At 43.3% G+C, this 17,456-nt stretch overlaps 1 protein-coding gene across 4 annotated transcripts; it reads right to left on the bottom strand.

Annotated features, from left to right (window-relative positions):
- Positions 1-5,730: 5,730 nt before the first annotated feature.
- On the bottom strand, positions 5,731-17,408 carry CSTF1 (cleavage stimulation factor subunit 1). 4 transcript variants are annotated; one of them, XM_007185270.2, is made up of 6 exons: positions 17,261-17,408; positions 14,413-14,613; positions 12,097-12,374; positions 11,735-11,932; positions 10,586-10,976; positions 5,731-7,956 (listed from the first exon to the last, which is right to left on the bottom strand). In XM_007185270.2, exons 2-6 carry the CDS (start codon positions 14,579-14,581, stop codon positions 7,697-7,699), a joined length of 1,296 nt encoding a protein of 431 aa, XP_007185332.1. In that variant the 5' UTR covers positions 14,582-14,613; positions 17,261-17,408; the 3' UTR covers positions 5,731-7,696. The 4 variants fall into 4 exon arrangements, with proteins under 4 accessions (XP_007185332.1, XP_057384414.1, XP_057384413.1 ...); XM_057528431.1 differs by having other exon boundaries at positions 17,048-17,406; XM_057528430.1 differs by having other exon boundaries at positions 17,065-17,406.
- Positions 17,409-17,456: the final 48 nt, after the last annotated feature.

The raw sequence follows: 17,456 nt of genomic DNA, 5'->3' as shown, positions 1-17,456 counted from the left end.
AACTTTCTGGAAAGGAGGAGAAGAAAAGAGGTGAAAGAAGGGAGACCAGAAATCCAGGCCACACTCACTCCTCAATGTGTGATGTCTATAAGTATAAATTGTCACACATTTGCTACGAGAAACCGCAAAAGGAAAAAAAAAAAGTCTTCTGCTTTATAGGGTGAAGTTCCTACTTATGAACGCACGGCATTCTCATCCCTTGAACGTTTGTGGAACAACTCCCCCTGGACAGACCAATCATATTTCTCTGATTAGAGGCCGCCAGGACAAATTTGTGATAGCGGTCAGTGTTTCTTCCTTCCTGCCCCCTAAAATTTACCCTGCAACAGCCGGAGAAAATGAGTTCAGCGGGGGCGGGGGGGGCGTGCCCAAGGGATCTCGTCCTACATCTTTCCCCATCAGGTGCACTCTTCCACTTCCCCCTACTCTGACGCCCATACTCAGCCCTGGTCTTTGAGTGCTGGCTCTGCAGCAGGGCTATGCTGAGCACTTATCAATACATTATCTCTCAAATCTCACCGACCCACCCACTTGATGCCACAGGAGTTCACACAGTTCAGGACGACTTGCTAAGTCTTTCCACTTTCCTTAAATTCAGACTAAACACCCAGAGAGGACCTACAGGAGAGCAGATTCCTTGCTAGGCATGTTCGAACTTTTATTTCACATCAACAAACTGGTACCCATCCTTCCCAGCGGGGCTCAGCTTCCACCTCCAATGGGCTGTCTCTCTCATCGCTCTCCTGTGATTACAGCACTTACTGTCTTGTCTGCTGGCTGTCCCGCATGTAGCCCCTACAAGTCTGAGCACCAGGAAGGATTTACAGGTGGAAACAGCTGACTGATTTCTGGCTGAGACAACCTGTATTTTATTTTATTTATTTATTTTAAAAAATATTTATTTAGCTGTGTCAGGTCTTAGTTGCAGCATGCAGGATCTTTTAGTTGCAGCATGCGAACTCTTAGTTGTGGCATGTGGGATCTAGTTCCCTGACCAGGGATTGAACCTGGGCCCCCTGCATTGGGAGTGTAGAGTCTTAGCCACCTGACCACTACGGAAGTCCCCACATCTAAATTTTAAATTGTTACCAGTGTTGCAAGTTAACTTGCAGTGCCAAGTAATTGACATGTCGTTGATGGGAGCAGATAACCGGGAGGGAACAGTGATCGCACAGAACGATCACAAACTGACTTGGCAACAAGTTCAAGGTGGAGATCCATAGAGAGGAGGACAGAGATGGGAGAGTGGGGGAGTAATTTAGGGAAGGCTTCAGGAGGAAGGCAAGGTACGAGAAGCAGGGGAGAAGCCTGGACTAACAGAAGTATTTTATCCTGTTAGTCTTTACAGATGAGACAAATCATTAAGTAGTACCACTGCAAAAATGCATATAACAGGTGATATTTGTGAGGCAAAGGCCGCTGCAAAATAGCAGGTGATTTCCATGTTGTTAAATGTAAATCTGGGTGTTTCTCTTGGGTGTACCTCTTCCCTCCTGCTTTTTCTTCCGGCTCTAGCAGCTCCTCTGTGTCAGTGGCCATGGGCCGTGTAGCACCTCAGATGAGGAAGAGGCAATCCCTGTCCAGCTAAGGCTGAAGTTCATGTTTCCAGAATGGGAATTTATTAAACCAAGATTCAATGTTTCCACATATATATTGAGACGGAACAATGTTATGACTGCATTTTAAAAAGTCCTTATCTCTCAGAGATATATACTGAAATATTTACAGATAAAATTTGAAAATTCAAAATAATTCAAGGGGAAAGTAGATAGAGGTATAGGTAGAACAATACTGGGCATGAGTTGAAAATTGGGGAGTCTGAGTGATGATTCCATGGGGATTCATTGTACTGTACTGCTGATAGTGAATTAAAAAAAACAGCTTTATTAAGATATAATTCACATACCACAAAAGTACGATTCAGGGTTTTTTAGTATATTCAGAGTTGTGCAACCATCACCACTAATTCCAGAACGTTTTCGTCACCCCAGTGAGAAAGCCCGTACCCATCAGCTGTCATTCCTTGTTCTCCTCTCCCCCCGCCCCTGGGAACCCTTGTTTCTACTGTATTATTGACTTTCGTATATAGTTGAAAAAAAGTAAAAAGAAAGGATGGACATACTCGCTCAAGGTCACACAGTGACGAACAAAAAAAAGACAACAGACAGATTTCACACCAATTCAAGTTTGGACGGTTCCTATCACCTTCTCAAACTCCAGAGAGTAATTCTTCCCTGTACTGAAGGGCTGACCTCAAAGGTCCCTATACAGATTAGAATGCTGTAATTTGCATGTCTTTTAAAAAAATTTATTTCATTTATTTATTTATTTTTGGCTGTGTTGGGTCTTCGTTGCTGTGCATGGGCTTCCTCTAGTGCGGTGCACGGGCTTCTCATCGCAGTGGCTTTGTTTTGCAGCACGGGCTCTAGGCACGCGGGCTTCAGTAATTGTGGCACAGGCTTCAGTAGTTGTGGCGCACGGGCTTAGTTGCTCTGCGGCATGTGGGATCTTCCCAGATCAGGGATCGAACCCGTGTCCTCTGCATTGGCAGGCGGATTCTTGACCACTGCGCCACCAGGGAAGTCCGTGCATGTCTTTTTAAGGAAAAACAATCAGAACCAAAATCCAAGACACAAAAGTAATAGGATTTGGCCCTGAAATTAAATACTCACCCCCACATAGATATTTAGTGTAGTATTTTGTGAACAAGGGGCTTGAGTTCTCAGACTCCTATTTGACCCTGCTATGATTTTTCTGAATGAAAGCCTGTAGACATTTTGCTGCAATCCATTCATATTTACATCTTAAGGCAAATGAGTCTCTTACGTGCACAAATATTGCGAGAGTTGATCATTCTAGGAAATTGGGTGGTTTTCGCAATATACTGCAGGCAGAAGTTTGAAACAGAATTCAAAAGAACCAAGTGAGACAGCTTCTAATAAGGTAATTCCCACCCCTCCTCTTTTAACTAATGTACCACTGAGAACAGTATTTTTTTTTTTTTTTTTTTGGTTGCGCGTCATACGGGATCTTAGTTCCCCAACCAGGGATTGAACCTAGGCCCTCGGCAGTGAAAGCGCAGAGTTTTGTCTTAACCACTGGACCGCCACGGAATTCCCAAAAACAGTATTTTTGAATTGATTTTCTTTTCAGAACCTAGGGAGTCAGATCACCTTCACAGCTCCCAATAAATGTGCAAGAAGGCAGGGACTTCCCTGGTGGTCCAGTGGCTGAAACGCCATGCTCCCAATGCAGGGGGCCCGGGTTTGATACCTGGTCAGGGAACTAGATCCCATGTGCCGCAACTAAAGATCCCGCTTGCCTCAACTAAGACCCGGCACTGCCAAATAAATAAATTAAAAATAAATAAATAAATAAATAAATGTGCAAGAAGGCAGATGGCTTTTGCGTACTGCTCTTTATATGCTTTTATACTGTTTTCGTGTGGACTTTCAGCCATTCAGCTCCATGAGTGGTAGTTCAATACCTGACTTACTAAAGTCCAGCCAAACACCACTCAGAATGTCCAAAGCCTTAAAGGCCTGGCAGGACATTTCAGACTGTGCTGCTTTAAAATCACCTTATTATCTGGCAGATTTTTAACCTCATGAACGTAACTCAAAACAGCTCCTTTGGTCAAAGTAGGGTTTCATAAATTGCCAACAAATTCATCTAAATACCCTGGTATAGGGATAATACAGGGAGGAGTGGGATTCTACAGCTACTATAATTATTAGTGAGAACTCAGCTTAAGAGCCTGAATTTTGATCCCAAGGTTGAGAGGGAAAAAGAATCAGAGCAAGACTTGGAAAAAAGGATGCAAAGGAAACACTGCAGGTGGAGAGGGGGTGTAAAGCTGGAGGAAAAGGCTGAATGCAGACAGGGAGATCAAGAAAAACCGGGGCAGAAAATGACACCACAGGCCAGTAGTCATTGTGGGTGAGCAGCCAGGAAGAGAAGAGTAAATTGGCCAGAAAACGACTGGGAAAGAGGCTTTATAGATGAAAACACCCACTAAGGGAGTAAGAAGGCAAAGGCAAAGGCTCCAGAAAAAGGGCAAAAACATGAGGTACGAAAGCTATGGACGTGTTGAATGTTTTATAGTTTTGGTTGTTCAAACCCACTTGGTTACTTTTGACGTCTCTTGATCCTTGGCCCCATTTTAGTTATTCTGTTTTAGTTCTTCAAACATCTTCTACATATATATTGTGCATCTGCTAATTCCACTAAGTCTGACTCGTTTCTGATTTTCATCACAGTGGCTGTTTCCTACGTTCACTTGTGAACACGTGATTCTTAGCGCTTTCTCTGGGAGAAGGAATAATTGAGGCCTGGTGTTAAGATGTGCTCATCCATAGAGAACTGGTGCTGGCCTGTCTGGCACTCATGGCCACTACCAGCTGGAGTTGCTTCAAATTCTCAGCTTGCTTTTCTCCAAACCACATAGGTAGTGTGCATTGGTTCAACCTTGCTTGTGGATGGGATTCTCGAAGACCCTCCCTGTGCCAACACCCCAGACCCTTCCTTGCAAACCTGAGCCTGCAGTGTCAGGGCGGATTCCTCTTTCTCTGAGGTGGGGATTTTGTCCAGTTCACCCTTTTGCTGAGGGGGCCACCTTTCGGGTTCTGGGTTTTCTTTCTGGGTCTTGATCAAAGTTCCAAACCCCGTGAAGACTCAGAGCCCAGAAATCTTTAGGCTACAAGGGACTGACAAATGTCCTTGGTGCAACCGGCAGCTCTGTCACTGTTAATCCTCTGGATTGGTGCTTTGTGTGGGGTCTGCCTCAGAAACCCCCTTTCTTGCTAGCTCAGCTATCTACTTAGTGATTAAAAACAAATTCTATCCAGGTTCGTACTGAAAGGGTTCTCAGAGTGTCTGGCCTGCTGTTTTTTTCAGTAGCAGAAGTGTCCCCCAAGAAGTAAATATTTCCCCCCCAATTCTGTTTGTATCATGTGTTTTTAAAAAAGGATGTTCAGTGATTGAAGTGCATGTTGGGGATGATTTTGATAAAGTTCTTCAATCACAGAAAAGGAAGCTATCGCCTGGAAATGACTTGCCTCAACAGAGCTGAGACTTAGATAACCCCAACATCTCCTTTCCTAAGAGAAACCAAAGCTTAAGGCAAAACCCAGATTTCTCTGAATGATCTAAAGAAATAGATTATACTAGGGCTTCCCTGGTGGCGCAGTGGTTGAGAATCTGCCTGCCAAATCAGGGGACACGGGTTCGAGCCCTGGTCTGGGAAGATCCCACATGCCGTGGAGCAACTAGGCCCATGAGCCACAACTACTGAGCCTGCGCGTCTGGAGCCTGTGCTCCGCAACAAGAGAGGCCGCGATAGTGAGAGGCCCGCACACCGCGATGAAGAGTGGCCCCCGCTCGCCGCAACTAGAGAAAGCCCTCGCACAGAAACGAAGACCCAACACAGCCATAAATAAATAATAAATAAATAATAATAAATTAAAAAAAAAAAAACAAAAAAACTTCCATTAAAAAAAAAAGAAATAATTATACTAAAAATTTTACATTCGTAGAAGAGCAAAGATATACAGCTAAAGGTGATTAAGCTACGAAAATCTGGCTTCTAGAACAAAGCACTAAAGAAACAGTGTGAAAAGTGTCAGTCCAAAGTCACAACTGCTGTTCGAGAGCTTATGTTCAAATACAGAAACATTCACGGCAAGCTCCAAAAAAAAAAAAACAAAAAAAAAAACTAGCTTTAAATTACCATTATATACAAAAAGTTTATTTTAGAAATCACGTCTTTAAAAAATAACATAGAAGTTATAAGTTCTTATCTTAACTGGATATCACTCACCATCTGAATGTCAGGGTGTTATGTGGGATAATTAAGTGGTACAATTAATGATGCGATGAAACCAAGTCCATGTAATATCCCTGGCATTTACACCATTTTCAAACATTAATGTGATTTTTAAAAGAAAAAAAATTTAAAAAGAAGTCTATTTTGGAAACACACAAAAGCATCTTGATCTTGTAAACAGAAGTCCTGAAACTACAGCTCTATTGCTGAGACTGTTCCAAAAGCTGGAAGAAGTAGGCAGTATCATCTGAATTCATGAGCAGTTAAAAAGGTCCAATGGAACTTGTATCAGGAGTGCAGTGTGGTCATCCCAGTGCATGTGCCAGAGAGAACAAGCAGAAAAGCTGAACCTTTGCTTTACAGTTTCATAGGCTGAAAGTTGGAAAATGTGGGTAGTTTTGGTTGGTAATTTTGGGGTAGAACCGGTTATCCTTGTTTCTATTTAATAGGTTTCTTTCGGTCGTACAAGAACAGCACCCACAGATGGCCAAGCTCAAATACCGCAGAATGAGAACACAAAATAAATTTAAACTCACTACGGACCAAATAATATAGCTCTTTGGAAGTCTGAACTAAAACCTGTGACTTAACATGTTAAGAATGCTGAAAATGGTTTTATAGACCAAAGAGTTAAAATGATCCTTAAGGATGATGTCTAAAGCACAATTTTTATACAATAAACTTCAGAAGACTATAAAATTCCTGTAACATAAACCAATTACTTTAATATATTTAGTATCTTTATCAAATGATCTCAGACTGTATTTCTAGGTACTCCTACCCAGACCATGGGGTATTTGTAGTGGGAGATAATGATAAACTAAAGTTTCTCTCTGTAAGGGGAGCTCAGGGCTCTCTGACCTAGCTAGAGTTGAATCCAGAGAACTACTGTCACTGCCTAAAAAGTTTCAAGAACAAGAAAACCTGTATTAGTTCGTTAATTGCCAAAAAAAAAAAAAAAAAAAAATCTTCTGAGAATGCAACTGCTGGGTGCATCCACGATGAGTAGCTATGGCTCATGCTGAAGGGAACTGAAAAATAAGATTTAAAATTACCTAAGAACAAAGTCAATCGATAGTCATCATTCCTGATGATGAGAGCAACAGCGGGCTCACCAAATTGTGATTACACTGGATGTATTTTCAATGTTTCCTATCAAACGGTAATCATCTCATCAGAACACATTTACTGAAGACAAGCATTTTAGGTTGTGAAAGGATAACGTGGGACGTGTGATGGGAGATATACTTCCTATAAATCTTCAGGAAAAGCTGGCCACTACTTTCACTGAAGTGAAAAATGTGTCAACAGTAACGTCGCAGATCTGAACTTGATTATCAGAACGTCGTCACTTTAGGATAGAACTGATACTATTGATTTTCTAAAATGGTTTTAATATGGCATAAAACTCTTGATTCTCAGAGCCATATGCCCCCATATCTGCCAAAATGTATTTTGAAAGGAAACGTACAAAGGGGATGTAAAACAGGCACAAAAGTTGACAAAATATCCAAATGAACATTCCTCATGACAGATCCACTTGAGATCTAGAAAGCACTTGAATACTCTATCCTTCTTCAAATGATCAAGGGAAAGAGCAAGTCCTGTATTTACAAAACCGATGAAAATCACACTGTAATAATCAGTGACTGCAGAACAACCGCACAGATCTGTGATTCCAACTTTTTCCACCATGATTCTCCATCAAGGTAAAAAAAGATTCTTTCATACAAATCCCAGAAGGACGCAGAGGTGGCAGCACAACTGCCAAAGATGGTACAATGACTTACTACTGAAGCTGATGACGGGACACAAGGGGAAGGAGGGGCAGAGTCCTCGAGAAAAGAACCCTATTGAACGCCGGCAGCGGCTCTAGTCCGTGGTTGACCTCCGGTACCAAAACCGCGCCCTGAAGTCGTCGCTGCAGGTCATGAAGCCGGGGTTGGTGGGCGAGTGCACGATACAGCGCACGATGTTGTTGTGGCCCAGTGAGAGCAGGTTCCGGCGCTCGGCCGTCCTCGAGTCCCAGCAGCAGAGGCTGATGGTCCTCTCGTCGGGCAGCAGCACGTAGTCCTCCGTGTGGTTGAAGACGGCCTGCGTCCGGTGCACCTGCCGTCCGCTCAAGCCAGCGCCTGTGCAGAGACCGAGAGGTTAAGGCCTGGGCACCAGGGCTAGCTTTCCAGTTCACACCTTAGAGCCCGGACTGTTCTACTTTTGTTATTAGCTCTGTTGACGTAAAAACTGCATTTTAAAATTGTTGAAGTAATACACATTTACTGTGCAATTTTGGTAACTCTAAAAAAAGTATGAAAAAGAAAATCACCTTTGGGCACGCCACCTAATGCAACTCTGTTAATGTTCTGATGTATTTTTAGGCATAAAAACACCTTAAAAAAATACACAAGTGTTGCCACATTATCTAACTTCATGTTGGATATGTTGTGTTTTTACTGGCTGCAAAGGATCCTGTTGTTTGGAAGCACCATTAGGTAATGATTCTTTTCCTGCTAGGCAGTTAGTTTGTATCCAACTGTACTATTGTGACAAACATTCTTGGTACAGAACACGTTATTTCTTTAGGACTAACTTCCTAGGCCCAGAATCACTGGGATGGATGAACAGCTGCTCTCCAAGAGGAAACTCTATGCTTTTTTTTTTGACCATGAATTAAAAAAAGCATATTTTATGTTTCAAGTATTATATGAACTATTAAAAAAAACTGCCTGATAATTTTACACAGAGTCAACATTTTGATGAATATCTTTTCCAAATATCTCCGTGCATTGTATACTCATTTGTAATTTATATAAATCAGGGCATACGGCATACAGTTTTTATTCAACAGTTTGTGGTGGAGACCTACAAAGAGGGAATATAGCTTAACAGATAAAAATACACACTTTGGTGCTGGATCTGGACTCAGTACTTATTAGCGATGTGACTTTGAACAAATGACTTAACATCCCTAGGCCTTAACTGTCTCCTCTGGCTCTGCAGGGATAATTACAGCACCTGCCCACAAGATGTTGCAGGGATTAAAATGAGGTGTAATGCCCATTCAGCTCTGCAGTATAAGTGTTCAACAAACATTACTGAGTGGTTTTTTAAAAATTTTATTTATTTATTTATTTATTTATTTTTGGCTGTGTTGGGTCTTCGTTCCTGTGCATGGGCTTTCTCTAGTTGTGGCGAGCGGGGGCCACTCTTCATCGCGGTGCGCGGGCCTCTCACTGTCGTGGCCTCTCTTGTTGCAGAGCACAAGCTCCAGACGCGCAGGCTCAGTAGTTGTGGCTCACGGGCCTAGTTGCTCCGCGGCATGTGGGATCCTCCCAGACCAGGGCTCGAACCCGTGTCCCCTGCATTGGCAGGCAGACTCTCAACCACTGTGCCACCAGGGAAGCCCAAGTATTTATTTTTAAAGGCTGCATGCCGTGAAAGGCTATGTAACAATTTAGCAAGTCAAAAATATATATATTTAAAATTTTGATAATATGACACCAAGCTGCCCTTCAGAAATATTTTACCAATCATACTCCTAACAATATGTGATTTCCTGAAACGTTTATCAATACTATATAATACCAATCTTTTAAATTCCTGAAATCTGATGAGCAAAAAGATACTTCCATATTCATTTCTTAGGTTTATAGTGAAGTTGGTCATCTTTTCTGGGGTTCACTGAGCAGTGTCTGACCTATGTTTATTACCTATGCTAAGAATTTTTTTTTTTTTCCCTAGCCAGCATTTAATTTTGTTTAACCGTGAACTAGAAAAAGAGGGAATCTGCATATAAATTCATTATAATCTCATTTTTAAATCAAATCCCAATTCTCCAGAAAAACAAACCAATCAGCCACATATAACCATAAAGCATCCCAAACTTTCATAAAACAAAAGTGACTCTTCCAAAGACTTGCTAGCGATACCATCTACACCAGAAGCCAGAGAGATGGCAGGAAGCAGACTCTGGTTACAATGAGATAAATCTATGGTAGGTTATGCTGCACCCTAGTGGTTCAGACGTCACCAACTCCTCAATTTTCTTCACTTACTAACATCCCAGCAGTCCCTTACAATAGTGTCGTTTTCTTGTGAGTTGTAAAGTTCTGGTCACGGCAATTTCAGTGTATGACACAAACGTCTCACAACAGAGGAAGCTAAGCTGAAGTTTTCTACCAAACAGCCTTTGCTGCTACAAGGAGCAGAAGAATGAAACACAATATCTTAATACTTACTATCAAATAATTAGACCAACACTGACTACTAGTGATAGGATAAATTTAAACAGATCTCATAAAAAGAGCTCACAGGCACAACTGCTGCAATTAGAGACCAACATGAATTAGACAATCAGACTAACAATTTTGTGTTTCTGTCTGAAGGGCCCACTTTATATCTAGGTTCAGAACACTTGGGGTCTCTTTTGGGGGCTCCTTCTCCTCTCTCAGGCCTGAGCCAAGATCTTTCCTCTCACTTACTGAGTCTCTTCTCTGGACTGCTTTCATGTTTTTGTGGGAAGTGGGCAGGCCATGGGTCTACAAACAGACCATCTAATTCTCAAGTGTTACTTGAATGGAATCAGGTCTAATTTTAGCTGTTAACATATTGAGAAGGGCAAAGTTAAGAAACTGTGGTTCTATTTCCAGCTCTGCCTCTTGTTTGATTCACATAGATTGTGTGGATCTAGTTCGAGGATCTAAAAGAGAGTTCTGGAAACTAAAATGCCTCAGAAATGTGAAGTAATATCAACTTCTCACATACCTGTGTATCTGACCAGGGTTCGTCCTGTTGATATTTCCCAAAGTTTAGCTACAGAGTCTTTTCCACTTGACAGAATGTATTTTGAATTTTTGGAAAAAATGGCAGAACAAACTTCAGCACCGTCGTGTGCTTTCTCAAAAGTTGTGATGCATCGATTTGAAACACCATCCCACAATTTGATGCAGCCGTCCTTGCTGCCAGTCACATACATATTGGCACTAGGATTGTAATTAACGGAACATATGGCATCAGTGTGTTGATCTTGAGGATTGCAAGAGACAAAGCACTGAAATGTGTTGATATCATAAAGTCGAAGAGTAGGATGCTGAGTTCCAACAAGTATAAAGTCTCCAGAAGGATGAAAAGAGATGGAGCGTAACATTTCGGCCTCCTGTTGGGAAAGACACCAAGTGGTGAACAATTAAACCCAGAGGAAATGTGGAGAATATTTGGCTGATGCAAAGAATCCATAAAACAGTGACTAGATATGACGCAGCTAAGAGAAGAACAAAGAACTTTCTGGAATACACAAAAGGACCATCTGAACACAGATTTCCGAAACTATCTACTGGTGAGATTATTCCGAAGATCCCAGGTGAGCTTCATCATTTGCACATAAACAGCGGGTAAACTCAGAAGGGAATACTATCAATCTATGACACATTCACATATGATTAATGAATAAAAATAAACTATAAGAATAGTTTCTTTAATTTGTCCCAGGGCTCCAAATACTGAGGTGGAAGCCACTACTAAAACATTAGTACTTCTGAACTGCATATTCAAAACAGAGCACCAAATGTCGCTTTTCCAGCAAACACCCGAGAATTTCAACTGAATAATTTTTTAATTCCCCTAAGTTAGAGAAGTTCATTGTGTTTTGTCTTTAAATAGGAATCTGCAACCTTTAAAGAGTGATGTGGATTATGAACCGTATCTGTGACCGGCAGCCGTCCTGACTGGCCAGAGGAAGTGGGCGCGTGACAGCACGAGAGCCGTGCCATTTGCGGCGGGCGCCGCGTCCTTGCTGCGTCCTCTTTATTTCTAGGATGACCACTGAGACGACTTTTAAAAAGAGAAGAGCCACACGATAGCTCATTGTATTTAGGAAAAAAAAATGCATACAGCTCCTTTCCAAACATTCCTAACCTGAATGTATTTGAAGGCTCTTTTTGCAGATGGTTTGGAATAATCAAATAATTTAAGAGTATAATCCCTTGAACCAGAGGCAAGGATCTGTTCTGTTGGGTGGAAAGCAAGACACGTGACTTCATCCACGTGGTCGTAAAGAGTTCGAATCACTGGGTGGTTTTCCATGTTCTGCTGTGCAGTCTCATTCATCATGACCTAGGCCAGCAAGAAGAGAAGAGAATCTCAAAGTGTAAAATCTGTCTGGCTCAAAGTACACATTCTACAGCTATGCTAAGTTAAAACTGGTTTAAACTATGCTCTCATTCTCCCAAGAATGAACAACAAAAGGCAAATGGTAAGTATATTACCAGGATTTTTACCTCTATTGGCATGGCACTTTTGGCCAACATTCTTTCTGTGTCAAGTATTTTTATGGAAGCGTCAGCAGATCCAGTAGCTATTAACTGCCCATCTCTACTATAGGTAGCTACACGACATGGTCCTTTATGGGATGTGACGTAGCATGTTTCATACTCTGAAGCCTCTGGGGACATAGTCTGGACATCTGCATCAAACTCCAGGTCAATTCCTGTGCCAGGGGCAACTGTATCTGACCGACCAATTGCATACTGAACTGCAGTATCATCGTTTTCCATTCCTGAAAGGAATAAAAATTAAGGGCATGAAAAAACGTTATTTTAAAAAGACAGGACAAAGTTCTGGATCCAAACTGGGAAAGGTGTTTGCAGATGTCAACTTACTCTTTCCCGGAGCTGCACGGTACTTAATACCGTACAAAGTTATGTATTGTGACCTGGGTGCACGCACAGTGACAACGCTGTAAGGCAACAGGCGTTGTGGCAGGTTAGGCTCCAGCAGGTAAAGTCACCTCCCCAGATACTTGCCTCCAAAAGTTTCTACTTTAACCACAACCACAGAAACTGAAAAACAGCAGTTCTGTAGTTAAATTGTCCATTTTTCGCCATTCCGAATTTTCATATTTTTAGTGTTGAGATCTGTTAGTAGCAGCTCTGAAGCTCATTAAGTCAGATATATTGTTAATAATAACATTAGTGAAACATCTCTGAAAGAATGTTGAGGTTTAAACAAACTGAAGTTTATCAAGAAAATGCATTTTAAATTGAAAAATAACTTGACATATATAAACAATTTTTATTAGTATAGGAAAAATCAGAAATGCAGATAAACAAAAAAATAAACATAACCTTGTATTATATCACCCAGAGATAATTACTGTTAACACGGTGGTATGAATTCTTCTGGACCTTTCTCCACGCACACAGTTGTTTCATTTCTTAAAACACAAATAGGGGCTTCCCTGGTGGCGCAGTGGTTAAGAATCCGCCTGCCAATGCAGGGGACACAGGTTCGAGCCCTGGTCCCGGAAGATCCCACATGCCGCGGAGCGGCTGGGCCCGTGAGCCACAATTACTGAGCCTGCGCGTCTGGAGCCTGTGCTCCGCAACAAGAGAGGCCGCGATAGTGAGAGGCCCGCGCACTGCGATGAAGAGTGGCCCCCGCTTGCCACAACCGGAGAAAGCCCTCGCACAGAAACGAAGACCCAACACAGCCATAAATAAATAAATAAATAATTAAAAAAAAAAACACAAATAAAATCACAATATGTAACGTGGTGTGACATACTCGGTCATTTACTCATATGGAATAAACCCCTTGCCAGCGTAATAAACGTTCACCCACATCATGTTGTTGGATCTAACTTTATGAATATGAGAACATGGACAACCAATTCCATATTGTTGGGCATTTCAGTGGAATTCATTTTATTTCCTCAGGCAAATTCTAACAGTTTACACTGCCAAGTCAAAGAGTATAAATATGTTTGGCAATTCTGTATTTTACTGAGTGCTTTCTATGACACAGGCAAGCACCTGGATGCACTGTTGAACAAGACAAGGTTCAATATCTTTATTAAACTTGCAGTCTGGGACTTCCCCAGTGGTCCAGTCGTAAAGAATCTGCCTTCCAATGCAGGGGATGAGGGTTTATCCCTGGCTGGAGAACTAAGATCCCACATGCCGCGGGGCAACTAAGCCTGGGCACCACAACTACTGAGCTCACAAGCCGCAACGAGACAGCCCACGTGCTGCAAACTACAGAGCCCTCGCGCCACAACTAGAGAGAGAAAACCCGCACACCACAGCTAGAGAGAAGCCTGCAAATCACAACAAAGAGCCTGCGTGCCACAACTAAGACCTGACGCAGCCAAAAAAATAAAGAAAACCAAAACCAAAACTAAAACCAAAACCACTTGCAGTCTTTTGGCAGGTGGTATGGATTGTGTGGGAAACTCAAAACAATATAGAAAATTTCAGACAGTGATTCTGTTATGAAGGAAATGGGATTGTTGTTTTAGAGCACTTGGGGAGGTACGGGGAAGATGTTCGGGTTATCTTAGAAGAAATGAGGACTCTCAGACGACATCTGAGCTGAGACTTGAAGTCAATAATACAATGGCAGAAAGCTCCAGATAATTCATATAAAGATCCTGAGGCTAGAACCAGCTCAAAACCTTCACAATCTGGACTTTGCTTTCTCCTGCAGTATCTAGCACTGTGCTCGACACATACTAGGCACTAAAACTAAAGGGCAGTAATCTTGAAAAACATCTGAAGCCTTGTCACGGGCTCAATGAATTTGCATTCACAAGTTACCTAGTTTGATGAGGTGCAGGAGCTGCTCCGAGGGTGCACAGACAGACTGAGGCTTGATTTCATTGATGAGGCCATTAGCAATGCTGATGTAGCCGTCATAGAGCAGCTGGCTAATGATCAGCTTGTAGAGCTGCTGGCGATCCTTCAAGCCCACTTTGGTTCTGTACATCTTGGAGAAGAGGAAGATAATTTCCCTGCCAGCTGCAAGAGAGAAAACAGGTGATGATGAGGGGCAGAGGCACTAGTAAACCACAGAAGCAACACAGGAATCTGGTCAGCCTTTCCAGGGCTTAAATCCCAGCTCTATCAGCATTACCTTTGGTCAGCAACTATGTTTCTCTGAGATCAGGGTCCTCAGCTGTTAAATAAGTCAGTGAAGGCTAAACAAGATGATACATGTAGAGCATTGAGCACAGTGGCACACAGAAATGGTTCAAATCACGTTAGCCAATATTTACAGTAGAACCTCTCTTCATGAACATTTTTTCTCTGCTAAATTACCCACCTGCAATTTTTATTCTTTACTGCTATCCCAGAATCGTCCATTTCTTCTGTTAATGAAACCCTGGCTAATACTTGCAATAGGTACAACAGCTGCTACTGTTGGATGTCTAGACACTACTGTTTCCACCAGCTAAGCTGTTATGTTTACTAATGTCAGTTATGGTCATTCTTAAAACATGTTTCAAGGCAACCGAGCTTGTTACATTACATAATTTAATTACAGAATACTTTGGAAAGCATTGCTGAATAAAATATTGACAAATAGGATATGGCCAAAATAACTATAAAAAATGGAAAAATTGGAAGGACTGTGCATTTAGATTGATTTACAAGTGTTTAAGTTCTCTCTCAGGCTCAGAAAGCAAAAGAGAAAATTACAGATGGTTTCCAGTTTATGCAAAAAAAAAAAAAAAAAAGAACTCCAATTGGTTGGCATGATTAGATCATCTGATTATAAAAATCAATGTCTGGGGCTCCCCTGGTGGCGCAGTGGTTGAGAATCTGCCTGACAATGCAGGGGACATGGGTTCGAGCCCTGGTCTGGGAAGATCCCACATGCTGCGGAGCAACTGGGCCCGTGAGCCACAATTGCTGAAGCCTGCGCGTCTGGAGCCTGTGCTCCGCAACAGGAGAGGCCGCGATAGTGAGAGGCCCGCGCATCGCGATGAAGAGTGGCCCCCGCTTGCCGCAACTAGAGAAAGCCCTCGCACAGAAACGAAGACCCAACACAGTCAAAAATAAATAATAAATAAATTTTTTAAAAAATCGATGTCTGTACACGTGTAGATCTGTACAGGTATCGGAAGGCTGCAGGAGCTGGGGAACAGCCATAAAGAATAAAAGTCACAGGCAGACAGGGAGCTGTGGCACAGAAGAAAACTGGAAGGCAGAGCACAGGAGAGAGAGAAAAATGTAAGAAAGAAGGGCGGCGAGTGGGCAGTTAACACCACTTCACAGGGGTGATTCTGAAAGTGGGAGGTGCTGTAGGAAAGGGGCAGGGAACAGTGTTTTTAACTACCCAAGGCTCTCTGGAGAATTACTGAGGCTACTGATAAGAATAGCCAATGTTTCCTAAGTGTTTACCATGTTTCATCTCAATCCTCAACAACATCTTATAAAGGAGGTCCAGTAATCTTGTTTACAGGTGAGGAGGGGAAATAACTTGCCCAAGATCTCAGAACTAGTGCCTGGAGGAACCAGCATTAGAACGCAGGCGGTTTGACTCCAGAGATAGTGTTGTTCTAATCGCTGCGTGTACTGCTCCTTAAAGACTTAATGATAAACTAGCTAAAATTCATTAGACATTCCGCATATAACACACATGGTGTAAGCAACTAATATGCATCACGTCATTCAATCTTCAGCTTATCCCATTTTAGAGGTGGGCAACCGGAGGCACAGGAAAGTTAACTCACCCAGGATCCAACAGCTTGTAAATGGCGGAGCCTGGATCCTAACCCAGAGCCTAAGCTCTCACTGTGCTCTACTGATGGGTATTAAGCAAATATACATAAATCCATGCTTGTGTGGACAACACGAGGACACAACAGAGATGATGAAACCGGCTCAAAGAGGTTAGGAAACACCGCAAGTAAAACGTGGCTGCGTAACTCGTCCAAGGTTAAAGTGGCCACCAGGACTACCCACCCCAGAGACCAGAGCTTAACCACTATTCCATCCTTCACTCGTGCCAGGCGCATCATAGGGCTACCAAGAAATTAAAACAGGAAAAGAGAGGACGAGCCCTGCTTCTCAACTCCCATAGAACGTCCGCTCGCTGGGCTAGAAAGCGCCTAATTACCGCCCCCAGTTTGCAGGTGAAGGGTCTGCGGCCCGAAGACAGGAAGAACCCGGTGCAGGACTGGTTGTACCCGTAGTTGGAAGGAAGACCAGGGCGAGAACACAAACGCCCCCTCACCGTACGCTCCGCTATGATCCCGAGCTAGAGGCCAGCGAAGGATGGAGTGAGGGTGAAAGAAAGGCCTTTGAGGAAGAGGAGGATCAGTGCAGGCCCAGCCTGGCAACTCAGGGCGCATGCCGCCCCGCTCACTATTGACTCTTCCCGCCTCGCCCGCGTCTTTCCTGTGGTGCCCCAAAAGCGCTAGCCGACCGCACCCGCCATTCCACGCACCCCGGGCTCCCCCATACCGGCTCGTCCCGCTCTCTCGGTCTCCTGCTCTCTCCTAGAAAAATGGAGACGCGAATCCTGCCCGATCGATCGCTCCGGGCGCACCTTCACTGCGCACGCACAAAGGGCATCGCGCCGAGCGCTGCGCTATCGATTGACCCCACTCGCTCCTGCCCTTCTCGCCATCTTACAGGGGCGTTTTAGAGATTCGTTCACCTCCTCCGACTTTATCTCCGACGCGACAACCCTGACGCCAAGGGACTGCTGCCTCACGGACAAATGTCAGATCCGGAGAGCACCGCGGGCGCTAGAACGGCCGCGGGTGTGGCGGGCCGTTGCCTCCATCACTTCCGGGGCCTTACGAAGCAAGTGCGCCTGCGCGCCGTCTCCGCCGGGCCGTGACTCAAGCCGT

The sequence above is a fragment of the Balaenoptera acutorostrata genome, chromosome 15 (assembly GCF_949987535.1).
Source record: "Balaenoptera acutorostrata chromosome 15, mBalAcu1.1, whole genome shotgun sequence".
Lineage (NCBI taxonomy): Eukaryota > Metazoa > Chordata > Mammalia > Artiodactyla > Balaenopteridae > Balaenoptera > Balaenoptera acutorostrata.
Note: the sequence above shows the minus strand (reverse complement) of the source record. Positions and strands in the feature narration are given on the sequence as shown.